We start from the raw sequence: 27,806 nt of genomic DNA on the forward strand, positions 1-27,806 counted from the left end.
TTATTAACCCTAACCCCATTATTAAAGTAACTAGCAAAATACCCGCACTTCACAGCGGAGAAGTAGTGTGTTAAAGAAGTTATGAAAAAGAAATGGAAACATTTTAAAAATAATGTAACATGATTGTCAATGTAATTGTTTTGTGACTGTTATGAGTGTTGTTGTCATCAAGGATTTGATTATCATTATTTCTTTCAATCAGGTTCGTATTTGGAGGATGTGTTGTGTTCAAGTTACATTATGTGTTTGTCTAGTCTATCCATGACCATCTCATCTTCCTTGTCAACCGTTGTAAAGATAACAGGTTTCATTCATCGAAGTGATCACCACCCAAATCGGTACTCGTGAATCTAAGATGTTTAACAGGCATTCCCGGTATTAAGTTGTGGATTTGCCTGAGAATATTTAGCGGCAGCGTGTCTAACAATGTAATTTAAACTTAAGCCTTACACCTTGCTTTCCTATTGATATGTCTACAAAGGCTTGTTCAGCGTCAGAGGGTTGTTCCTTTCCTACTGCATCAATAAACAGCTCGTCTTCCTCTTTATCTGAGACATCATACACTGCATGCACGGGTTTACCTTTCCCAGTCGTGCGAACTTTAGCGAAGTGCTTCAATTTACCACATTTTTTACACTGTCTTCCTTTGTGAATTTCCCCTTGGGATTAATAAAGTATCTATCTATCTATCTATCTATCTATCTATCTATCTATCTATCTATCTATCTATCTATCTATCTATCTATCTATCTATCTATCTATCTATCTATCTTTAGCTGGACATTGACTTTTTCCACTGTGTGGTCTGTTTCCACAGTAGGTGAACTTATGAATATGTGTGTATGCGTCAGTCACTTCATATTCTATTGCTGTCGTCTCAATTTTGTAATGCGTTTTTTGTTCAGCGCTCTTTGGAGTCAGTCAGTTCACGTGAGCTGCTCGGAGTACATGCATCGAAGGTTCTCCGCTGTGGTTGTGCTATCTCATGCGATCTTGCGATGTCCACGGCTTAATTTAATATTAGCTCAGACCCGGCACTTAAAAGTTTCTGTCGCACTTTTGCTGAGTTTGTGCCAAACACTAGTCTATCCCTGACCATCTCATCTTCGTTTGCATAAGCACAGTCCTTCACCAGCAATTTTAATCCGTTACAAAGTGATCAAAAGTCTTGCTTATACCCTGCATCTTCTCATTAAACTTGTATCTCACGAATATCGTATTCGTCGTAGGCATGACAAATGCCAGTGGTAGTGTGTCTATGAACGTAATTTAAGCTTAAGGTTTACACTGTGCTTTGTTTCCGCAGTAGCTGCACTTATGAATATGCTTGTATGCGTCACTCGCTTCATATTCTTTTTCTGCCTTCTCAATTGTGTAATGCGTTTTTTGTTCAGCACTCTTTGGAGCTCTTGGTTGTTCTCTGTGTACTGCGTTCACAGTCACTTCATGTGAGCCGCTCGGAGTACATGCATCGAAGGTTCTCAGTTGTGCTTGTGCTATCTCGTGCGATCTTGCGATGTCCACAGCTTTATTTAATGTTAGGTAAGACCCGGCACTTAAAAGTTTCTCTCGCACTTTCGCTGAGTTTGTGCCAAACACTAGTCTATCCCTGACCATCTCATCTTCGTTTGCATAAGCACAGTCCTTCACCCATGAATGTTTAGTGGCATCGTGTCTATTGGATTCAATACTCAATATTGGAGTTAACTACGTGGGAGGCGTGCTGATGGAGGACGCAACTCCGCCTCACACGGCAACCGAGCTGCAGGATATGGCTGTATATATGTACGTAAGTAGGTTCCATTTATGATCGTTACGCTTACAATTTTTTAACTTTTGTAAGTAAGCTGTAAGGAATGAGCCTGCCAAATTTCAGCCTTCTACCTACACGGGAAGTTGGAGAATTGGTGATGAGTCAGTCAGTCAGTCAGTGAGTCAGTGAGGACTTTGCCTTTTATTAGTACAGATAAGATAGACCAACTGAATAGCATGTAGTGACAGTATATTAATCTATATACTGTATATAAAAGCCAAATACCACTGACTCCCTCATCATGAAATCTCCCGAACCATGAGGACTTGGGACTTGAAATTTGGAATGTAGGTTACCCTTGGTCCATAGGTGCTCTCTAAGAAATGGTTTTAAACATTTTGTGCTCCAAGCATGTTCTATCGTATGTCTGTCCACTTTTCACGAGAGAATTGCTTAACGGATTTAGATCTGATTGTTTTCTATAATTTGCTTCAACTTTCCGGTTGATTTTGCGACTTCTCTCATCGCACTAAGTACCATAGTTCGCTTGCGGTACCGATGTATTTATGCAAATCCAAGACAGTGGTTGTGGGCCAAGAGCAGGGGGCATGGCCTTCCTCATTCACTCGCTAGCCTCTGTTCGAGTTGGTCTACATCTCACCATGTGTTGGAGTACACCTTGCCTCCGCTTAGCTAGAGATCCTAGTTTGTTCAACATACATTATCATCTACAGATTGTTAAGGAGTAACGTTTTACATTTTTGAGAGAGAGATCAGAGCTACAGGTGTTTTAGAGGGTAGCTGCTGATTGCCAGAGATATCACAGCCATGTGCTTTTCTCCCCATGCGGAGAACGCTCTCCCTTCAGAGCTGAACACGATCAGATATGGTGCCAACGTCTATTGATTTTTAAAGTTTGTCCCGTTTCATTACTATGTAGGCGCAGCCATGGGGTACAGCTAGTATATAACATATATGTTGTTACATGGTAGTATAATTGATATAGAGAGAATGTTAAACTTCACTATTTAAGTAGGTTGATTCAATAAGTTACACTGTTTCCTCACTTGACACTAAATTTACTTATTGATTAGTTTCAGTTTGCTTAATTAAATTCAATTCATGTAAACAACATCATAATAATAAATTGTTACTTATATCAGAGTCCTCCAATCAACACGCAAGTGCCATCTTTTGAATATTTCAGCAATGGAGAGCATTAATTAATAATAGGAAACTCCTGACATCACAGGTGCCAAGGGAGCACTTGCTGCAAGGAATCACTAAATTATTAAAATAACAGTGAAGTAGCAAGAAAAAAGTAACCTGTCTGAAATAAAAAAATGCTTGCCCTACCTATAAGGTACAATTATTTCATGATTTGTTTTGAGTAATAATCATCCAGTAATGAATAAGAGGAACAGATGCCCAGCAGAGTATTACATCTATTAAATGCCTAATTACATGTTAAAAAAGCCCTGCGAAAACTGTTACAATGCTACCATCAATTCTTTTTATATATCATTAGTTCAGAAAGTATTACTGATTTCAAAAAGTCTCAAACATGTATCAGAAACTCAAAAACAAAAAAGGCACATATTGGATTTACTGTTCATTTGTAATCTTTTTAACCATTTAAAAATTACATTAGGCTGATACGTGAAATTTAGTTTGCAAGGAGAAGTGACCCCGTCTTTATGAGAATGATTTAGGAATAGTAGTGGACTTGTCACAATATGTTACAGGTAACTTTTTAAGACTAACAATGACGTATGAAGGTAGAACATGGCCAGTAAAAGCAGTAGCTGAAGAAGAAGTTAAATGTGGCAGAAATACGAATACGGAGATGGATGTGTGAAAATAATCAGAGGTACAACAACAGTGAGAGAGATATCTAAGAAAGTACAGGAAAGTATAATGGTATGGACATGTGGTGAAGAGGGACCATGTATATGTGGGCTAAAGAGTGATGGGAATGGAAATACAGGACAAGAAGAGGTCAGGAATGCAAAAGTGGAGGTGGATGAATAAAATAAAATAAAATCTAAAGAAAAAGGGTTTGACTTGGGAGGAGAAGGTTGATCAAGCTCATCGACCTCACATGGAAGTGGGAAAACATGAAGAAGAAGAAGAAGAAGAAGAAGAGGAAAAAAAACGTGGACTTATCTCAATCAACTTTCAGACAGTGTTCAGAAGCCATTAAAAAGCAAAACAGAATGTTAGGTAATATAGCACCATGATATATGGAGTACAAGTCACAGGAGGTTCTGCTCAAGCTTTATAACACACTGGTGAGGCCTCATCTGGAGTACTGTGTGCAGTTTTGGTCTCCAGGCTACAAAAAGAACACAGTAGTGCTAGAAAAAGTCCAGACAGGAGCAACTAGGCTCATTCCAGGACTGAGGGGGATGAATTATGAGGAAAGGTTAAAGGACCTGTGCCCTTTGAATTTAAACATAAGAAGATTAAGAGGATACATGATTGAAGTGTTCAAAATTATGAAGGGGATTAGTACAGTGGATTGAGCCTGTTACTTTAAAATAAGCTTAGCAAGAACATACAGACACAGTTGGAAATGTTTTAATGGTAAATTTTGCACAAACATTAGTAAGTTTTTCTTCACACAGAGAACCGTGGACACATGTAATACATTGCCAAATTGTGTGGTAGACAGTCAGATTTTAGGGACCTTCAAAACTAGACTTGATTTTATTTTGGAAGAATTAAGTGGATAATAAATGCGAGCTTTGTTGGGCTGAATGGCCATATCTCATCTAGATTGTTATAATGTTCTAATTCTTTTTAATGAAAGTGGCAAATCTTGAATGTTGATCATATAGGCATACATAGTGCTAGGTTGACCACAACGCATTAAGGCGGACACATCTAGACAAACAATAGTCAGTAAACATTTCACCGTACATAGTGTCTTTTTTATATAGTGCCTTCTATGCTTAATAGCATCCCAGAGTTATTCGCATAGTACTGTAATAAAGGTAGGGGTTGTATAATTAAAAAATGGTTAGCCTCTTTTTCTGTCATGGAGACTTAGTGCACGGCCTTGTCATTTCAAAGCCAGATCCATTATGACTTAGTCAATAAACTATCCACCTCTGGATCACCTGCCTGGTTTGTGCATCACAAACATTAACACTCTCATTGAGAATACTTTAAGGACATGATTAATGTAGTGTAATTTTGGCAACAAATAAACTAGTACAATAACTTAATTAAAGAAAAATATAAACAGAAAATACAGGGAACAAATAAGAATCAAAGAAACTCTATTGAGTTCATTAAGCATTCTGCTGAACTGCTTGCATTAATTTAGGAAAAAGCAGCAGAAATAAATTGTGTAGATAAGAAATTCAATTAATAGCATGCACGCTGGCCTCACAAAACCCGAGTGGTCACACTATCAGCTACTGTGCCCAGCTAAAGAGCTCCAAAGGGATTTTTCTAATTTAAAAATTCCTCTATTATATGTTGTAGTGTTAGTTGAATGCACTCTCTGTTGGAATGAGAAGAGCAATGCACTTTATAAATACACACAAAAACATCTTAGAATGGTTGTATCAAGAATGACACCCTTGAGTAAAGTGTTTCAGCTGCAGTTACCCTGTGTCTAATTCATTTCAATTTGATGAGGCTTTGGCACATAAATTTAAGTGCTTGACCAGTAGTTCATGATTTATGATGGAATAGCCTAGCTAATTTTAAATATTGCCGGGTAAATGACATCACATACCATTTATCATTTAATGATGGCATGAGAAATAACACACAAAACAGAAGTCTAAGAAAATCATAAGAATGGAAATAAAAATTCCAAATATGTGCAAAAATGCAATCTGCAACTACCAAATCCTCAGAATCGTAACAGACAGGGTGCAGTTCACACATGCTTCACACTAACTATGGGGTCAAGTTGAACCAGTATGCCGGTCTTCGGGATGTGGTAGGAAAACCTGAGTACCCAAAAGAAAACCCATGCCCAGCAGTGAATGATGTACTGTATAACATCTGAATTCAAACCCAGGGAACTGGATACGTGACATCACAGCGCTAAACACTTAAGTCACTAAGCCACATACCTGTGCAAGTAGGTGCTGGATTGTCTAAGACAATGTGAAAAATTTGGTTATGGTGTGAGGATTGGTCTATGAATTGGAAGAGGTCAGATGTGCAGTCCGACTGGTGGCAGTCCTGGATCTTTTTAATTTATGTTGTATTGTGTGGTAGGAACACACATCAAGAAAGCTAAAGGTTTGTGGAAATATTGGTCTCATCATTTAGTTCTCAAGTGGATGAATAAAGTCGAGCACATAGAAAGGTGTCATGCCAAATACTACCATGGGTCTTCCATTGATTTGCAGCAGTGAAAATCCAGTCACCTGGATTCTCTTCTTCAGTCTCTCCCACTAGATGTTTTAATTTTTTTTACTCCTGGGTCATTTGCTCCATCAGAAGATGGTCTCCTAGCCCTTTTCAATGGCTACACATTGGGCATGATTTGTTTTCACTAAGGACCAAGAACATACAGGTGTGGCAGAAAAGTAATGAGACTGGCAACACTGCAAGCGATCTGGCAATGCTGCGCTGTTGTCCTTGATAGAGCACGTGTATCAGTACCCTCCCATAGCTCAGTGCGAGTTTCAACTCCTTCCGTTAACTACGTGATTTTTGTGACTGCTATTAGCGAAGTTGTGTTTTTGGTTGTGCGTCACGCAAAATGGAACAGTGGAATTTGGAGCAACGTTGTGCCATTAAACTGCAAGTGTGACGTTTGAAAAGTTAAAACAGGCCTATGGGGAACATTCTTTATCCCGAGCTCAAGTTTTTCGCTGGCACATATCATTTTTGGAAGGCAGAAAACACGTTGAAGATGAACACCATTCAGGGAGGACTTCAACTTCGAAAACCAATGAAAACATCGAACGTGTGAACACTCTTGTGTCGTTTAACATTAAGAATGTTGAGTGAACAATTAAATTTGAACAGATTTACCGTTCATCAAATTTTGACTGAACATTTGCACATGTGAAAGGTCTGTGCCAAAATGGTGCCGAAAAACTGTCCTCTCCATAACAGAATTTTTGACCTCAAAAGGCATTCCTGTGGTTCCCCAGCCCCCTTATTCACCTGACCTCAGTCCGTGTGACTTTTTCCTAAACTGAAAAATGTCCTCAAAGGACGTAATTTCGGGACTTTAGAAAACATCCAAAAGAGTGTAACGGACATGCTGAAGACCATACCGGTTGAAGACTTACAGTGCTGCTACCAACAGTGGGAACAACGTCTCCATCGGTGTGTAGCTGCCCAAGGGAACTACTTTGAAGGGGATAACATTGATGTTTGAAAAAAATAAAAACTTTGGTAAATAAAAAATCAGTCTCATTACTTTTCTGCCACACCTCGTATTCAGCAGTCACTCTATCATGTTTTCCTGTCATTAAAACCCCTAAAATATCCTTTTCACAATGTATTTGCAAATTGTAGTAAATTAGATAGATTAGTAGAGACAGAAAACCTCTAAGGATGGGCATGGAACAAAATGTGGATGTTGGTGAACATATAGCAAATGAAGATTAATGTAAGTAAAAATGAAGTTTTATACATTAAATGTAAAACTAAAAGTATGCAATGAGGATATCAATATGATTAAGACTTGTGAACTTGCTATTACTAACCATCAGACAGTGGACAGAAGTCAGCGCTTAAATCTGACCGGAACAGACAAGTCCAGTGTTCAAAACAAATTTTCTAACTCGCCTACAGGGTGATGAGTAGTCAGTGCTTACAAACTGTTTTGTAAGGCCGGTCAGAGTTATAGAAGCACCAGGCTGTCTGAGATTAGTAGATAAGTAGAACCATTCAGCTTTTCGGACTGATTGTGACTGATGGTGATGGTGTACATCTTTCTAGCCATTTCTTATTGGTGTTGTACACTACACCAACTCAACTCATAAAGGTAAGTACAGAAAAATTATTTATAAAAAGAAAGGGTAAAGCTATAATTAAGCCCCATGTCATGGCTTACCACACACGTACTCTCTTCTATGTGTATTCAATTCTTTGATTTTTTGATTTATATTTCGGGGTGATTCTATGATAGTATATGGAGGTCCTTCCTGGCCTCCTAATACATATTCCAAACTGTTTTTATATCAGTTCAGGGTCGTAGGGAGTATGAGCCTATTCTAGCAACACTGGGTGTAAAGGCAGGAACTAGTCCACACCATTTGCAGGGCACATTCTAACAGTTTTGATTCCCCTAACCTACACATCTTTGGGAAGGTGGGGGAAAAATAAACAGGGCACCCAGAAGAAAAATGAATCACAAAGACAAGAGAGGAATGTAAAAAAATATACAGACCACAGAATATCAGGTCCAAGATGAACAACCTATAAGGGAGACTGCATATAAAATATACTGTACATTTACTGTATATTTGTGGAATTGTGGCATACATGTGGAAGTGTTTGAAAAATAGGATTTCTTTTTATGTTCATCGTTCTTATCAGTATAATTCACCTTGTAAAGGTGCAATAGGAACTAAAGGCTGATGGATTGGCTAACCTAGCTTGAAGGCATCTTCAGTTGCTCTGCTTGATCACAGGGAGGCCTAGCTTATTGTGTACATATTTGTTTGTCTTCACGTAGAGCACATTAGTCACAGCCACAGCTATATTCAAACAAATAGAAGTCTAAGGCTGAGGCTGAAGTCGTTTACTGATTGGAAGATAAGTGCGATTTGAAAAGATTGAGATGAAAGCATTCAACACGGGGGGGCGCTTTAATACGTGTAATACATGGGGATTTAATGTTGGCAAAACCTGCTTTTGATGGACTAATAATACAGTGCAGACCATGCTGTTATTCCAAGGTGCCGTATTAGCCCCCCTTGCCTTGGCTTTGTTCCCTGCTAATTGGGATGCAAATGGCAGTGGAGAGCTGACTCCCTTTTTCTATTCCCAGGCCATGCTCACCTCAGGGACACACTGGCCTCCTCAGTGGGATGGTAAGTTACAAGAGAAAAAGGGGCCTATCACATCAGGAACTGTCTCTAGTTTATCCTTCTGTCTTTGGCTGTAAGCAGACAGCATCAGCATGGTATTAATTAGTGATGGATGGAAAAAAGAGATGAAAAGATCGCATGATCCCAACCTCATTAAAATCACCGGCAGTGGGAGGTGGAGTGCATGAGCTTTTCTTTTCTTTTTTTTTCTTTTTCTTTAAAATGTACATGAGTAATATGCCCTAAACTTGCATTTTTTTCTTTTCTGTAATATAATGCGTTTCTGGAGTAGGGATGTGAAACTAAAACCTGGATGGTCACAGTGGCTGCAGGTTTTCATTCCATTAAGTATTCAATTACTGTAACTAATGGAATTGACTTCTTTTGCCTTTTTTTAATGGACTTGCTTTTTAAGTTTGAGAACTCTTATGTCTTTTTTAAAAAAAATCAGAAGCTAAATAATAAAGAGATGCAAAGTGAGCCAACAGATGACTTTCTATCTTGAGAGGTCACAGATTCAGTTTCTGAAGGGTCAATATTTTTTCTCCAACCATTTTCTTAATTAAATGCCAGTTCTTGCTGATATTTTTAATTTTTACCAGACATTTCCAGAGTTATTGAGATTATTTTTTCTGAAAGCACCATTCAAAGTCTTCATGGACCACAACAAATCAATACTTCTCAGGCATTCACTTTTATTTTTTTTTTTTTGATATTCTATTGAAACAGATACTGAGTGATGGATACACAAGTGCCGTGAGATCAAGTTATCTGCCTCACTTTGCATTATTGTTTGGCTGTTTGTTGAGGAAAACAAAAGTGTTTAATGGTTTTGAACCTTAAAATTTAAGGTAACTGAAATGAAAGAAAAATAAGTCTGTTCAATTACCTGCTGCAATTGGTTATTAATGAAGAAAGTGGCTGGAAGGAAAACCTACAGTCACCGTGGCCCTCCAGGAACTGAGTTTGACACTCCTGCTCCTGACTGAAACAATGCTTTTTGTTGCTTGTATTTACTATAGAACATATGAACAATAAGTTGATTTAGAATGTTATGTAACAAAAATAAAAATAAAAAAGTTTTTCATTTTTAATGAGATTGCAACAATTGTGAGTTAAAAGCAGAACTCTTGACGCATGTTCTTGAAATAGGCTTGGTTAGTGCTTTGCAGAAGTCATTGTAATTGAATGTTGGAGCAGGGGATGCAGTAATTAACATAATTTGATTGTCCCTAGCTATTATGAAGGTACCAGGCCACCAACCAGAAGTCAATGATGGCATCATTAGTAAGTGACTGATTGCACCACTAGAGATTAGATACGATAAGATATAACTTTATTAAACCCATGGGGAAATTGAAAATACTCTATGTATTGTGGTGGTCTGTGCCCAGCTGCGACACCAGGACGGACTAGGAGAGTGACTGTGCCTCCCCTGGACCACGAGAAGGCAGCTGTCCTAGTTGGTACAGAGGCCACGGGAATGGAGCATGGAAGCTCAACCCTATAGGAGCCCATGGCCACTGCCAGGGGGCACCCAAATGAGTGAGGAGCCCTGGACATCAGCACTTCTGCCACACCCAGAGGTGCTGGTGGAAGAAATACCAGGGACACCCGAAGTGCTTCCGGGTGCTCATGCGGCACTTCTGCCACACCAGGAAGTGCTATAGGAAGCTCATCAGGGGGCACCTGAATCACATCCGGGTGGAAATAAAAGGAGCTTCCTCCCCTCCAATCATCAGCCAGAGTTGGGACGAAGAGGATGAAGCTCGGAGAAGAGGAGTGGAGGTGGTGAAGAAAGGCTGGAGTATTGAAAGGCCTGGACTTGAGGTGATTGGAGGAAGGACACTGGATTGTCATGTTTAGTCACTGATCCAAACTACACTGTTATTGGATGAGGTAAGAACAGACTCAGTGACTGCTGTATAGAACTGAATCAGAAGCTACTGTGGAACGTTGAACTCCGTCAGCTGTTGCAGGAAGTACATCTACTGCTGTGCCTTTTTTACAATGGACCCTACATTGGTCTCCCATTTCAAGTCCCCGGAGATTATGGATTCCAGAATCGTGAAGGTTTCCACAACTGTAACAGCAGTATTAAGTATGGAGAGGGGGGATAATATTGTGGGACATCTACTAAAGTACATTGTCTTCTCCACAGTTTTTAGAGTGTTTAGCTTCAGATTGTTCTGACTATACCAACCAGCTGGTCTGCATGCAGACTTATCAACATTCCATTGATAAGTTTAACAGAGGGGTCCTTAGAGGTGGAGTCATTAGTGTAAAGGGAAAAGAGCAGTGGAGGGAGGACACATTTTTGGGGGGCACCTGTGTTGATCGTGTGATAGATAGATGTGAGTTTCACCTGCTGTTTCCCATTGGTCAGGAAACTGGTGAACCATTGACAGTTGGAGGTAGGGATAGAAGCTGAGTGAATTTCAAGTGGAGGAGTTTCAGGATTATTGTATTGACTGCAGAGCTGACATCCATGAACAGAATCCTTGCATATGTCCCTGGGTTGTCAAGATGTTGCAGGATGTAATGAAGACCCATGCTGACTGCATCGTCCACTGACTGGTTCCCTCCATAAGCAAACTGCAGGGGGTCCAACAAGGGAGCTGTGATGTCCTTTGGATGAGCTAACATCAGTTTCTCAAAGGCCTTTATGACCATAGATGTCAGAGCAGCACCAACTTTCATTGATATAAAAGCAGAGTTTCTTTTCCCGTATGTCTCCGAAGCGTGGTCTCCTATGTAAAGATGAAAGCCGTGCAGGTGTAATACAGAGTCCGGGATGGATTCTTTTATCCATGTTTCCGTGAAACAACACAAAAGTTCTTGTGATTTCTGGTGAAGAGTAACAGTTCATCCATTTTATTGTCTAAAGAGCGGAGGTTCGACAAATGTAAATTTGGAATCGCCTTTGGAAAACTCTGGTGTCTCAATGGGTGCAACAACACGCTCCCCCCTTTTGCTATACCTGTGTCTGCATCTGCTGGTGACTACTGCTGCTCCACCAGCTAAGATATCCAGAAAAGTTCTTAATTCTGAAAAAAAACTGTCAAATCACTGTGAATTGCTGAATATTCAACATTTCTTCAAGGGTGTACTTTATTACATTTGAACACCAAATGAAGGGATAAAAAACAGAAGGAATATTAGAGAGAATGAACCGAGACTGACATTTGCGGCACCAAGTAAAATTTTTATATTATTATTTTTTATTGTTTTTTTTTATATTATCTTTCAGTAAGGCTGCGTTTTCATGGTTCTCAGAGCTATGAGATTGATTAATTACTTAAAAACATTATTCCTTAGGTTCCCAAGAAGCTCCTTTAATAGTGTTTCTATCTGAAAATCATTGGACCACATTTAATAAAAAAGAAAGTATTAATAAAAAGTTAATTGAAGCAATTATGAAAACAGAGCTCTGGCAGTATTACTTTCAACATTATTTTTTGTTGCCATCATTTCATTTCAATTTTGTATATTTCTCTCTCCCTTAGCCTTCATGACAGGGACCCTCTCCTCTATAATGCCTTTGGCCAATTTAGTAGAATTCCTGCTCCTCCTTGAAAGTGAACTAACTGTGAGTGCTTTACTTCCTCCTTTGTAGTGTGCTGGAGTCAAATGACTTAAAGTAGGGGTGTTCAACTCTGGTCCTGGTGAGCCACAGCGGCTGCAGGTTTTCATTCTAACCCTTTTCCTAACAAGTGAGCAGTTTTCACTGCTAATTAACTCCTTTTCCCTTCATTTTAATAGCCCTGTTTCTAAGGATTCAGTCCTCTGAATTGATTTGTTTCTTCATGAAATGGCAGTAAACAGAAATGAGATGTGAAACAAGCCAACAAATGACCAGCTAAATTGGAACATCAAACTCCTGCCAATTTCACTCCAGCCAGTTTCTTAATGGGAATTCAATTCTTGCATTTAATTAAAGCTGTTATTGAATATCATGACTTGTTGCTCTCATTCTGCCACTGCAGACTTTTGATTTTCTGTTTTTTCGAAGGGGCGGCACAGTGGTGCAGTGGTAGCGCTGCTGCCTCGCAGTTATGAGACCCGGGTTTGCTTCCCGGGTCCTCCCTGCGTGGAGTTTGCATGTTCTCCCCGTGTCTGCATGGGTTTACTCCGGGTGCTCCGGTTTCCTCCCACAGTCCAAAAACATGCAGGTTAGGTGGATTGGCGATTCTAAATTGACCCTAGTGTGTTTGTGTGTGTCCTGTGGTGGGTTTGCACCCTGCCCAGGATTGGTTCCTGCCTTGTGCCCTGGGATTGGCTCCAGCAGACCCCCAGTGACCCTGTAGTTAGGATTCAGTGGGTTGGAAAATGGATGGATGTTTTTTCTAAGACCACTGTCATGATGTTTTGATGACATGAGCAGACCAACATGACGAGACCTTCATCTTTCTTTATTTTCAGGTTAGCTGGTCATGTGACGGCTTATTTTGTGTCTCATTATGGCTCGGTGGCGCAGTGGGTAGCGCTGCTGCCTTGCAGTTAGGAGACCCGGGTATGCTTCATTAAGGAAAAAGAAACAACTAGTAGTCTGAGTCATATCAATTCAAACTAAGGCAAAACAAGTTAATCAGCAGCAAAAATGGCTAATTAAGAAGATGGTTAGAATGAAAACTGCAGCTATTGCGCCCCACCAGGATCGGAGTTGGACACTCCTGACTTAAAGTGACACATATTGGGTAGGGTAAGGTCTTAATGCCTTCCAGTTCCCTCCAAATAACAGCTCTTTACAATACAGTAGTGGTGTGCAGAAAGATCTTTCAGTACGTAGCATCTCAAACCTTGAAGTGGATGGCCTTCAACAGCAGGATACCATGCTGTGTTTTACTCATGTCACCTAAGTGCAAGAAAATGAGAGAACAATGGGCACATGATAATAAAGACTAAGCAACTGAAACCAGGAAAATAGTTGTCTGGTCTGATGAATTCCAATTTCTACTGCAACACACTGATGGTAGGAGTAGAATTTTGTGCCTCTTTAATACCAATTGAGCATCAATTGGATGCCATAGTTTACCCAAAGCTTTTCTGTTTCTCCATGTGCATCCTATACATGACAGTGAACCCAGGACTGACTATCTATCTATCTATCTATCTATCTATCTATCTATCTATCTATCTATCTATCTATCTATCTATCTATCTATCTATCTATCTATCTATCTATCTATCTATCTATCTATCATATGGCACCATGTCGTTATGTATTTATTCTGCATCAAAATCAATTTTGCATCAAAAGCATTTTTTTGACCTTGTGAAAGATGAGGGAGCATCTAAAATGGAGTCTTGAGCTGGTTTATTTTATTAGGCAGGGAGAGAAGCCAAAGTTCTGAGTGATCAACACTCCAAGATAGAAGAGTGAAATTTTATTGAGTGTAATATGCAGGTGGGGTCCATTGGCAATTGGAGATTCCAAAAGGTAAAAACAATGAATCAATAAATCGATCAATGAGTGAATGCAAATGTGAAAAAGGAAATTAGGAAGGCTAAAAGACAGCTAGAAAAGGTGAAAGATGACCCAAACTGATTTTTTCAGTATTTTAGTAGTAAAAGAGTGTTCAAGGTGAAAAGTATTACGAATGATGAAGGCTAGAATACAAAAGCTTTGAACAACCATGTTATTGAAGTTCCTACATGTCATGGAAGGATAATCCTGGATGGGACAGGGAAGAAGCCATTACCCAGATGGGAGGCAAGTGTAACAACGCAGACGGATTGGCCGGCGGAACAAATAAATAACTTTATACCCAGCCGGTGTAAATTAATAGAAGGACCAATGAAGGCCAGGATAGGATGGATATGATTATAAATGAGTACATTAGAGGGTTAGCTCAGGTTGGACGGATGGGAGACAAAGTCAGAGAGGCGAGATTGCTTTGGTTTGGACATGTGCAGAGGAGAGATGCTGAGTATATTGGGCGAAGGATGTTAAGGATAGAGCTGCCAGGGAAGAGAAAAAGAGGAAGGCCTAAGAGAAGGTTTATGGATGTGGTGAGAGAGGACATGCAGGTGATGGGTGTGACAGAACAAGATTCAGAGGACAGAAAGATATGTAAGAAGATGATCCGCTGTGGCGACCCTTAATGGGAGCAGCCCAAAGAAGCAAAATTTCACTTCTTCATGCACAGAACCATAGACACATGGAATAAATTACAAAGTACTTTGGTGGAGAGTAAAACCTTAGGGGCCTTCAGATCTCAAATTGATGTTATTTTGGACAATATATGTGAATCAGAGACATGATCTTGTTGAGCTAAATAGCCGTTCTTGTCAAACATTTTATGATGTTTTAATTAATCAATCAATCACTCAATCAATATTCATTCAATACAATTCATACTAAGAACTATCACAAATATCAAATATTTATATAATATAGTGCCCTTTCTACTCTTCTCTAATAAAGTAAACACAATCAAGCAATCAACATTTATGTAAAATGGATCTTATCATAGTAAACCCTATCTCCAGGAAAATAATACAGTCACTTAATCAATATTTCCATTATACAATATCTGACAACACCATAAATAAATATTTATTTTATGCAGAGCTGATTATAATAATGGGCACATCAAATAGCAACATTTTTTCAAATACCACCCATACTGTGGAGCCAAATGTTAACTGAGCATATTTAGTAGCGAGCATAAGGATAAATCAATTAATATAATTGCTGTTTTACAGTTAATTCCATAGTGACTGCAGAGATTAAGTAAATTAAAAAGTTGTTGTGTCCATTGTTATTTTTGAAATGGCAGCTGATCAGCTAAAGATGTGGATCAACGAACATAGCTCAGCTGTGATAGAACTGTGAAACCTGAGTCTGAAATTGTGTTGTATTAGTTGCTGTTGATTCTCCATTAATTGAAATGACTTTTGCCAAGATCTTTGTTTTACATTGAGGTGTGTAGTATAAAACACATTGGTAAATACTTTCTTAGGCAAGCTTATGACAAAACAATTCATATATACTGCACCTTACACAACAATGACTTTTATAAATTGATTAATGTAGTAAAAAATACCACTGTGAAAAACAATGGAAAGAAATTTGATACAGCTTCACATTTGATATTTCAGAGTGAACACAACTAAACAGTGTCTTGTATTCAAAACTAGCAATCTAGCATAAAGCTAATTAGCATAATTTTTGTTAGATAAAATTCATAGAAAACAATATTTTAAGAGGGTGTCCTTAACCGACTTTGTTCCAAGATTGAACCAAAAAAGAAAATCTGTCTACTTTTCACTGAAACGAGGATAAAGTAAAAAAAATAATGTCTAGCCATAAACTGAACCAAGTCTCCCAGAAAGCCAATTGTCCTCTTCAGCTTCAGCAGGGTAAGGGGCTAACATCAGCAATTAGTTCATCAAGTGACACTGTTATCTCCTGATCTACTTAGTGTTGTCTTCTCTGCTTTGTAGAATGCATTCCTCTTCAAAAGAACATTACATTTTAATATAACTCTCTGTGTGTGTGGAGAAGCTTGGAAGGAGGAGATCAGGTCAAGTCAGCAGCATGCGGTCTATTGCTTTCATTGACACTCCTCTGCCCGTTTAACCAGATTACACAGTGCTATGCAGCCAGTGGACTAAACCTGATTTTCAGAATTGTCCCGTTAATCTGGGGGTTAAGTGTAACTCAGCTAACAAGCCGTCTGCCTCCAGCCAATAGATTTAGTGGTATTAATCTACTTACTGCTGTATATGTTATAAAGTTACTTTGTGTGCTTGACCTTTTTATGCTGAAATGTTCACATGAAGATAGTGAGGAGAAATAAATTACATGAGGGCTGCAGTAAATGTTAAATAATTATGAAGGAAAGGATAAACTAGAATATAAGATGGAGATATGGAAGAGAGGATAGATACATGTATCAGAAAACAATCTGATAAATAGAAGGAGCAAAATAACTTATGGATAGGCTGTCACTGAGGGTTATATGTAGTGGGCCCACTGCTGTTCTTACAAATTATATTACATGTATGTTCAGGTTACAATATGTCCATGAAAATTTTCGTTGTAATTGGAAAGTGCATTACAACCAACTTTTAATATGATCCACACAGATATTATCCCTACAGAAGCAGTAGAAGTTGTAGTATTGTTAGATATATCCATCAATCCATCCATTTTCTAACCCGCTGAATCCGAATACAGGGTCACGGGGGTTTGCTGGAGCCAATCCCAGCCAACACAGGGCACAAGGCAGGAACCAATCCTGGGCAGGGTGCCAACCCACCGCAGGACACACACAAACACCAAGCACACACTAGGGCCAATTCAGAATCACCAATCCACCTAACTTGCATGTCTTTGGATTGTGGGAGGAAACCGGATTGCCCGGAGGAAACCCACGCAGACACGGGGAGAACATGCAAACTCCACGCAGGGAGAACCCGGGAAGCGAACCCGGGTCTCCTAACTGCGAGGCAGCAGCGCTATATATATATAACCTACTTGAGCCAACATGTCTGACACCTAAAATCTTGCCTCTGACAATGTTACTTGGATCACAAGTCTTGCCTATTCTAATGTGTGATGAAGCAACAACTAAACCTCTTGAACCACATCTGCATGCTATGATTATTAAGATACAGCCATCTGATTGTCTATTTGGAGGTGCAGGCTCGTTGCATTAATGATCAAGAAGACCTAAAAAAGTAAACATTGAGTGTACTTTCTTGCTATATCTGCTGTTTTGAAAAGACACTTTTTACATATTTCTTAATAAAAGTTGTGATATTATTTAATTATTGGGCCAGTAGATGGCATAAGCAGCTGAAAGAGCATGAAATCCCGGCAGGGATGTGCAGTAACAGAACTTGGTTACAGCTGCTTAGGAAGCACTTCTAGGACATAATTATGTCCTGAAATATGGGAGACATTAAATTCTTCCATAAAGAAATCAGTCAGTCATTGTCCAACCTGCTATATCCTAACACAGGGTCACGAGGAGCCAATCCCAGCCAGAACAGGGCATAAGGCAGGAACAAATCCCAGGCAGGGTGCCAGCCCACACACAATTTAGGATTGTCAATACACCTAACCTGCATGTCTTTGGGAAGAAACCGGAGCACCTGGAGGAAACCCACACAGACATGGGGAGAACATGCAAACTCCACGCAGGGAGGACCCGGGAAGCGAACCCTGGTATCCTAACTGCGAGGCAGCAGCGCTACCACTGTCCCACCGTGCCGCCCTATAAAGAAATTTCAAGTCAAAATTATATTGGTGTTTCAGCACATTCGCTAGAAGTACACCTGTTTGTTAATACTGCTCATGAAAAGTTTGATTTCCTTTTTCATAGAATTCATGTATGAATTAGCATTCATCTCATTGTAAAGCCTGGCATGCAATCTTCTAGACTTGTTCTGCTAACGACATTACAAGCATAACGCTCTTGGAACAATCGAAATGTTGCTCTGCAGTGAGTTCCAGTGGAAGAAGCCACCTTGCCATGTTTCCTTTTTTTTCTACCCTTCTCTGAGTGTAAAAATTGTCTTTGCTGCGGTAATTAAACCAATCTCAGACAAAAATGGATTATACAGAGGAATGCAAAAGGCTCTGGGAAAGTGAGCAAAGGAGATTTAGTGTGCGTCCTTTTCTTTCTTTTTTTTTTCTTTTAAAGTAAGTACATGCTTAGAATAGGAAACTGGATTTGGGAATAATCTGATTAGGCTAGAAGGAAAGTTTGTGAAGTTAAAACAAGGTGGTAAGGCACTTTGAATATATATGTTTTGGATTATATTACATATTTAGTTTAATTGCCTTTTGTTTAATTTGCTTCTCCATGAATTAATAGGACAAACAAATTTGTTAAAGCTAGTTTTCAAATACAAGAAATCTCTGCTTCTCTCAGTGCTAGGCCTGTTTGACACCAATATTAATAGTGAAATATAACTACAGTGAAGAAACAATGAAATGAACACAACATATACTAACATGGACAAAAAATTAAACATGTGGCATATTTTAACTTGTGTTAACTGGTGTTATTTTAGGAATGCTTTTACAAAAGCACTCATTTTCCAGTAATCTACTGATTTTAAATGTTAAGATTATACATAATTTGGCACTTGCTTCTCACATAATAAAGACCTTTGAGAAGCTGGCCCTGCACTATATGAGTTCTGTTATGTTAGACCTCCTGGAGTGGAGGATACAATTATCTATCTGCTCTACAAGGCTTTTTCTCACCTAGACAAAGCTGGCAACATTGTGATGATTATTTTTTGATATCTCTAGTACCTCCAGTACTATCCAGCCCTGTTAAGGGATAGACGCAGAGTGAAACAAGTGAATGTGCCAGTGGTGTCCTGGATAATGGACTATCTGTTGGGCAGACTGCAGTTTGTGAGAGTCAAGGATTGTGTATACAGATGTGAGCAACACTGGAGCAAAACAAGGAGCAGTTCTGCCTCCTTTTCTCTCCACTCTGTACACCTCCAACTGCAAATATAACACCAGGTCATGTAACTGGCAGTAATTCTCAGATGGCTCTGCACTTATGGGGTGTATTGATAAAGCGGATAAGACAGAGTATAGCAGTCGGTTGGAGAACTTTATTTCTCAGTGTAGAAAGAATTGTCTGCAAATAAACATCAGCAGAACCAAAAAACTAGTTATGGACTTTTGCCGCACTAAAGAGCCTCTATGTACAGTCACTATTCAGGAAGTGGATATAGAGGTGGTGCCCTCCTACAGGTACATGGGGGTCCACATTAATGAGAGGTTGGATTGGTTTCAGAACACATAGGAACTATATGAGAAAGGGCAGAGCAGGTGGAAACTTAATTCCTTTAATGTGGATAGTGACATCCTTCAAATCGTCTACAATTCTGTGATAGCCAGTGTAATTTTATATGCTATGGTGTGTTGGGCTGGTAACATCACTTTCGGAGCATCTACCAATTCAACAGGCTTAGGACAGGATTAAAACACCTCTGAGTGCCATTATGAGCAATGCTGCACATCCTCTTTCTGACAAACTAACACTGAGAACTTTCAGCCAACAAATAATTTAGCAGAAGTGTGTCAAGAAATACTACTGGGGCTCCTTTATACCAACAGCAATATATTATCTATCTATCTATCTATCTATCTATCTATCTATCTATCTATCTATCTATCTATCTATCTATCTATCACGAAAATACTAAATTCATGAAGCATGTTTCACATTTCTCCAAATACTACAAAGTACAAAGTTGCCATTCCTAGCAGGCTGTTTTTTTTTCTTTTATTACAACATCAGAATAACATCAAAACATTCCATCATGTAATTTTGGGAAGGGTAGTTTTCTCCAATTAAACCATCTAAGAGCTGTCACTTCATAGGATAGGTAATGTGAAATTTCTCACTGGAAAACACATATTTCCCAACTGTTCATTGGCATTTGATTTAAAGGTTGTCACAGTCCAGACACAAATTATACAAAACAAGATAAAATGGTGGATAATCTGCAATCATTCAAATGATCACAAATGAACCCGAACAGAATTTAGATATGGTCAGATACTTATATTTTGTGTAAGTAAATTTGCAGTATTCACTTAGGAAGTAGAAATATTAGATTTGAGTACACAATGGGTGAATGGAAACTTGAAACGATAGATAGATAGATAGATAGATAGATAGATAGATAGATAGATAGATAGATAGATAGATAGATAGATAGATAACAAAGGCACTATATAACAGATAGATAGATAGATAGATAGATAGATAGATAGATAGATAGATAGATAGATAGATAGATAGATAGATAGATAGATAGATAGACACTGTATTAATCCCAAGGGGAAATTCACATACTCAAGCAGCAGCATACTGGTAAAAAACAATATTAAATTAAAGAGTGATAAAAATGCAGATAGGAGTCACACAGGCATGCATGTGGATCACTCCGGGTTGAGAGGGGGTGTCTTGTGCTACCCTCCTCTTTTGTTCCCTCCAAGCAAGAAGACACCCAGTGAGGGCAACTGACTCCACCCAGTTGCCAGAAGGAAGCATTCACTTTAGAACAGATTGCACCTCAGGACAGCGCTCCTTGCAACCTCAAAAAATAAACCCATTTACTTAGCCTGACAACTTTCTTACTTTGCTTTTGTTATTCTTTGTACTGGTGCACATACCAACCCTTTTCATTATTTTTTTTTAGCTGATTTAAATGAGGATGACCAGGTTGGTGTCCAAATGTTTGACATTTGCAATACTTCACTCAATCATTGTTATATATGTCATTCTTCATATAACTATCACTAGATTTGAACAGCACCATAATACAGTTGATAGATAGATAGATAGATAGATAGATAGATAGATAGATAGATAGATAGATAGATAGATAGATAGATAGATAGATAGATATAAAGGCACTATATCATAGACATATAGATAAAATTAAAGGCCTTGGTTTCCTCCCAAATACCTACAAATATATTATCAGGATGTTTACCACCTTTAAACTTCTTAAACACTTATGAACGTGTGTACCCTCCATGCTGAACTGCTGAATGTCTTCTTATTCAAAACTGATGTCTGTTTTGCAACTACTCCAATAACCCTTCTCCCAAGACTGAGTAGGTAATGATCTGAAGAAATGGATTGATAGCTGATAAAAAATTTAATGAATGAATAAATAAAGGAAATAGACATGCATTTTATGTTAAATTTACTTTTTTCTTACTTTTTTGCTCAAAGGTCAATTTTAAATCACTTTGTTAATGGAGCATTTGCAGGTGTTCCTTGTATTGCTGTTACTAAAGATGTAGTCAAAATTATCACCTAATCAATGTATTTTTCTTTCACCTCTATATTTCATTTTCAAATAGTAAAAAATCCATTATTATCCACATCTACTGTTATTCTTTGGCTGATTTACCACACTTTTGTAATATTGAATGTTAACATATACAAATTTTGCAGTGCATATTTACTGACTAGAACCATTAAAATTTAATATGAAAGATTTTATAGTTGTGAAGAAAGTTGTTACCTCTAATGCTTCTCTTTATGTAAACCCAATATTAAGACTGCAAGGATTGGACTTGACAAACGGGAACCAACAGAAGTGTGAGGCAGCAGTATTACCGATCATGTTGTTAGTCACAACACCTGACAAGTAAAAATCAAATTTAAAAAATATACAATGTCACCTTTATGAAAATTAAGAATTCTACTGGTCTGCAGCCAAGACAAGCTTTTTCTCCCTGTGATCCTGGAAAAGGAGAGATGGACAAACCTGTTGGTTTTAATTATTACCATACGTTCACATTCATATGTTGGCCACTTATTTTTTAATTGTACATTTGTACATTTTTAATATTAAACCCATACTTTGCCATTATTACCCATTTGTATTCTTCTTTCTCGGTGTAGTCCATCTATCTATCTATCTATCTATCTATCTATCTATCTAGAACTGTTCTAGTACAGTCTTCTGTCAGATCTGAACTGACACAGATTCTTTCTAGATGATAATAATTGAAATAAAACCATTCAAACACACTCATAAAAGATGAAAAATAGCATTAAGGTAAAAGAGACAACTTCCTTTTTTGTGACTTTGGCATCTCATTTCCTATCTTTTTAAACTTTTACAGTATTAATATTAATTTGCCAATCTGTTTTAACTGCACAGTGAATTTTACATTGCTGAAATAGAATATTCTCAAATCTGCTTAATCCAATGTAAGGTTATTGTGAAGCATGAGCACTGGAAACAGCCCAGTTCAGGATTCCACTCTATTGCAGGGACCACTCGTGCATACCCACACAAGGATTGGAATGACGTCTTTGTAGATGTGTCAGAAAATCTGATGTGGCCAGAAGAAAACCCACACTCAGATGAGGAGAATGTGCAAACTCAGCACAGATAATATTCAGGCATGGAATTTGAATTAGGATGATGGATCCATGATGGGGCAGTTCTACCCACTGTGTCAAAGTTTTGATTAAACACATTTTGCTTAATAGAGAAATCTGCATTTCATTCAAAAAACGGTCATGCCTCATCATTCTATAATAAAATAACACAGGAAACTACTTGTCCTGAATTTGTTTATTTATAAACATATTATATATAGAATAAAGTGAATAAAAAGATATATTCTCTTCAACAAAAGTATATTTAGAAAAAAGTTCATAATTTATTAAACTCTGAGGATGTATTCTTCACTTATGCAAACACATTCCACATTTAATATATTATTTACATATATACAAATAAAATACTATAGTACTGTAGTTTATGCACAATTATAGAGTCCATGTTAAAGTGAAAAGTTGAATTAAGATGGGCTTGACAAGCAGACATCCAGTTCATCAGAAGATCCCTCCAAAGAATCATTCTCGTCATCCTCATGCCCCTCGTCATCATCATCCCCATGGCCTTGGGAGCCTGGGCTGGGCTGGGGGACTGAGAGGCCCAGTTTTGCCAGTTTGGCTTGTTGTTGTTCCAGTGACTGCTTCCTCCATTTGATTCGCCTATTTTGAAACCAGACTTTCACCTGTTTTTAACAGATAAGAAAAATAACATGAGTAGTCAGCACACTAATCCCAGTTAACGTACATTTTAATACCAGGGCATGGAAAAGTACATGTATCAGGGCCTTACTGGAAAACAAATGACGCAAGTGCTTATTTACAACTGAGAATAATAATCATAAATGTGCATCCACATTCATTTATTTATCTATTAACTTGCAAGTTCATTTTTCTCATATCCTCCTTTGCCAAATGTCTGTGTTGTAAAGTACCGAACATACAGTAACATAACATTCTCAAATCCACTTAATCCAATTCCCAGAGCCCTTCCTGGCATCACTGAGTAGAAACCAGCCCTGAACTGGATACCAGTGCATCATAGGACCCATTCACACAAGACCATTTGAGACTTGCGGATTAACCTAACCATATGTTTTTTAAAATAGCGGCTGAAGAATTGAGTACATGGAGAAAATGCAAATTTTACATAGGCAACAAGTGAGCGACAGATTCAAAGTTAGGATGATGGCTCTGTGAAACACTAATGCCACCTGTAATGTACTTTACATTACTGATTTGGACTGTTGCTGCCTGTACAAGCAGGTTTTCCAGTATATGTGAGTGTGCACCTGTGTGTAGATATCACTGTTGGTGCTCTGAGGTCTTGCTGAATATAGATTTTTTTTTTTTTTTTTACTTTTAACAATATCTTAAGCCATCTACATTCTTAATAATGCTGGTACTGAATTGGCACTTTACTGGCTTGAATGGATCCCTGTTGCTTAACAAAGAACCTTTTCACTCTGGAAAAGGTTCTTTAGGTATGAAATCGGTTCTTTGGACTGTGAATAACTTCATAATATGTGGACAAAACAGAAATCTTTAGTGAGTGATATGCTACCAGCAGGATACTAACAGAAAAAGAAAATGTAAATGGTATTGACTATTTCACAAATCTGTTATTATTTATTCAGTTATTTATGGAGTCTGTTAGAAATCTAATTAAAAGGTTCTTCCTGGGTCTTCATGTGGGTAGTTCTTTGGGAATTAAAAATGGTCATCCTATGGCATCACTCTGAAGAACCACTTTAGCAACTTTATTTTTAATGATATAGTTCTAGTTTGTGAGGTACTGTATTTTAACATTTGCAAAATATGTGGACATGCACAACTCATAAGCTTTAAATCAAGAAGTAAGTAACTTGAATTTGTGCTAGTGTCATTCCTCCAGGAAACGTTCTGACCTTGTATACCAATGTGATAGGGATAAGGTTTGTACTCCAGCTTGGAACTTGAATGGACAGAGTAAGTTAAAAAAATCCCTCCATATTCCAAATCTGCTTATCCAGAGCAGGGTAGTGCAGATGCTGGAGCCTATCCCAGCAGCAAAATTAATTTATATAGCACATTTCCAAAAGATCACCCAGACCACTTGCACATTCTATAGCCGATGACTGTGTCACCATTAACAGAATAGCAGGAATCAGGCACAAGTCAGGAACAATACCTGGATGGGGCACCAGTTCATCACAGGTTGAACAAACACAATGGCACACACAGACACATATCAGGGCAATTTAGCTTCGTCAATCCACCTGACCGGCGTGTCTTTGAATTGTGGGAGGAAACCCACATGGACATTAGTAAAACATGCAAACTCCATTCAGGGAGCACCTGGGACAGGACCCTGGTCTCCTTTCGGTGAGAAAGCTGCACCATTAAATATTATTATACTGTATCATTAAAAAAATAGTATACTGCTAAAAAAACTTGTAAATAAAAATTTGCAGTTTTAATTGTAATAAATAACCATATGTTTTTGCCATGACACCTACTGACCACTGTTGAATTATATAACAATAAACCGGTATACAGTTGCTCAGAGGACCACGTTAAGTATTCTTATGGATCAAGGACAATAGTCTAGAGTAATATATATATATATATATATATATATATATATATATATATATATATATATATATATATATATATATATATTCAGCGCAATGGAATTAACTCTTGGAAGTATGTAAATGATAGTGTTTTAAATAAATGCAGTCATTTTAGCGCACTTCATGTTGACCAGCTCAAATTCAAAAAGCTCATTATAGTTAGAAAAATAGTAATAATCGTAATAATATAATGAAACAGTCAAAGCAGATATTTTAAAATGAATGCCCTTTACAATTTACTCTTTCATATCTTAATTAAAAGATACTGCAGTTCAGTTCGGTTTATTTTTTTATGGTTTTGAGGTATACTTGCTACTGCTATCGAGATACTTTGACGGGTTTCTCAGCTCCAGCTTGCCAACTAAATATCTCTTTAATGTTGAAAGCTGATGTACCTAGTCCTCCATTCTGTGATCATAGCATGGAATCTGAAAAACGTCGGTACTGACCTGAGCCTCGGTGAGGTGTAGCGCGGAGGCCAACACGAACCTTTCCGACCCGACCATGTACTGCTGCCGGGCAAACTCCTTCTCCAGGCGGGTCAGCTGCTCATTGGTGAATATCGTACGCACCCTCTTGGACTTGCCGGCCTTGGTTCGAAGAGAATGAAGGCCGTGTTTAGACAGGTGGGTATCTGTAAGAGATCAGATGCGAACATCAGCACATCAGAATACATGTAAACAGTTTTAAACAGCACTGTTTTGATTATTACGCGTCCGTGCTTACCGTTGGGAAAGACTGCCCCACGATAGGGTGCTGCATAGCCGAAGGGCGGGCAGTAGTACACTGGGTAGCCAGACTGTGCTGGAACTGGACTCGATGGGTACAGATGTGTTGGCAGTGGAGCATAAAAGGGCACTTCAGCTGTAAAGTCCGACGCGGGAAGCGGGCACTTCCCTGCACTGCACAAAGAGCTTGGTCTATCCAACGATGAGTTTGACTCGGGAGTTGCCAGCAGTGAGTCGATGGTGAAAGATTTTCTAGAGACCGGTTTCGATGTGACCTGTCTGCTGACAGGGTATTCAGGATAAAGAGATGCATAAGGTCGGAGCAGATATCCACGATTTTCAAAAGCCATGCCCAAGTACTGCCCAAGTCCTCTTGTTTTTAGATCCAAGGAGTTCGCTGAATTGGCTCGTATGTTTGTCCAGAGTCAGGATGAGCTCTTCTTATAGGCAGCCCTCTGCCCCGAAGTGTTAACAGACCCCCGCTAAGCCTTTCACGTCTTAAGTAGCACATGCGAAAAAAAACGACCGGCCCAAAAAGGGATCCAATTAATTGATTGACCTGCAACATGCTGTGACTGTCAATATCTTAATGGCCGTGTCCATAACAAGATGCTGTCGAAACCTCGTGCACACAGGAGTTTCTTTCAGGTTAAGTGGGGGTTGCGGCTTGTGCAGATTTCTGAAAGGGCCCATCTCCAAAAGCAATCATTACCGCTGCGAAAGCCTTGATGTTACATAATCATCTTACTTCGTGTCTTAATTCTCAAAGCCAGCTGACAGATGTTGAACAAGCAGCGGAACAAATAGTTTCGCCCTTGGAGAGCAAAGTCGACGGAGGAATCGCATTATAGGAAACTGTGTCTAGCTGGTTATAGTGCCATTGTGCATTGCATAATTAAGAAGAAAAAAAAAAGTTTTCTGATTTCTTGTTTATGTTATACGTGGGAAATAAATAACACACTGCATATTATAATATAATTCCATCCATACATTCACCCGTCGAAGACTGAATCCAGTGATCCATCCATCTACCCGTTTAGAAGTCGAATTAAAAAATGTTAAATGAGATGTTGTAGTTGAATACAAAAGAAATGGATATTACAAAGTCGAGCCTGCTTACATGCAATGACCAATTTTAGCAGAAGATACAAACAAATAACACTGTAAGACATCTGAAAAAGTATTTGGATTCAGATATGTCTCGTTTCTATTTTCATATTTATTTAATATTGTAATTCTAATTTACTGCGGTGGGTTGGCACCCTGCCCTGGATTGGTTCCTGCCTTGTGCCCTGTGTTGGCTGGGATTGGCTCCGGCAGACCCCCGTGACCCAATATTCGGATTCAGCGGGTTAGAAAATGGATGGATGGATTCTAATTTAATATTCTGGGGAAAAAAAGAAACGGTAACAACCATTAAAAGCTATACTTATCAGCAATGCGAAAGCACTGGATTTTCTTTAGTTGTATTTAGTGTATGAATCACATTATAAAAATAAAAGATCCAATTGGCGCACCATTGCATACATTGATGTTTAAAATTGATATGCATAAGGTTCACATCACCTCTCAGAAAATAAACTTTAAATTCGCACAGCAACACACATGACTGTCTTTAGCAACTGTATTTTATGCGATGAACGGTAAATGGATAACAGGTCAACAGTGCAGACATAACTTTAATACTCAGTCAGTCTTCTAAGCTCTGGTATGTCAAAAGTGCTAAAAAAAAAATCAGTGGTATAGTTTTGAGGCCGAAATAAGTGCAGAATCGGCTTTTTAGGGTCACGGGTTAACTTTTGTATATTTCGTAAAAGAAAACATCTGTTGCTACA

General features: G+C 38.5%; 1 protein-coding gene across 1 annotated transcript; it reads right to left on the reverse strand.

Annotated features, from left to right (window-relative positions):
* Nucleotides 1–23,054: 23,054 nt before the first annotated feature.
* Nucleotides 23,055–26,798, reverse strand: noto (notochord homeobox). Its single transcript, XM_039752817.1, has 3 exons — nt 25,970–26,798; nt 25,693–25,877; nt 23,055–23,311 (listed from the first exon to the last, which is right to left on the reverse strand). The coding sequence occupies exons 1-3, from the start codon at nt 26,319–26,321 to the stop codon at nt 23,093–23,095; spliced, it is 756 nt and encodes a 251-aa protein (XP_039608751.1). The 5' UTR covers nt 26,322–26,798; the 3' UTR covers nt 23,055–23,092.
* Between the last annotated feature and the right edge of the window lie 1,008 nt (nt 26,799–27,806).

The sequence above is a fragment of the Polypterus senegalus genome, chromosome 4, assembly GCF_016835505.1.
Source record: "Polypterus senegalus isolate Bchr_013 chromosome 4, ASM1683550v1, whole genome shotgun sequence".
NCBI lineage: Eukaryota > Metazoa > Chordata > Cladistia > Polypteriformes > Polypteridae > Polypterus > Polypterus senegalus.

Excerpts from the sequence above, each read along its gene's own strand:
- noto (XM_039752817.1), bottom strand. The coding sequence starts at position 26,321 with ATGGCTTTTGAAAATCGTGGATATCTGCTCCGACCTTATGCATCTCTT. Across the intron at positions 25,878-25,969 it reads TGGGGCAGTCTTTCCCAACG|ATACCCACCTGTCTAAACAC; the intron begins GTAAGCACGGAC and ends GATCTCTTACAG. Across the intron at positions 23,312-25,692 it reads TACACCTCACCGAGGCTCAG|GTGAAAGTCTGGTTTCAAAA; the intron begins GTCAGTACCGAC and ends TGTTAAAAACAG.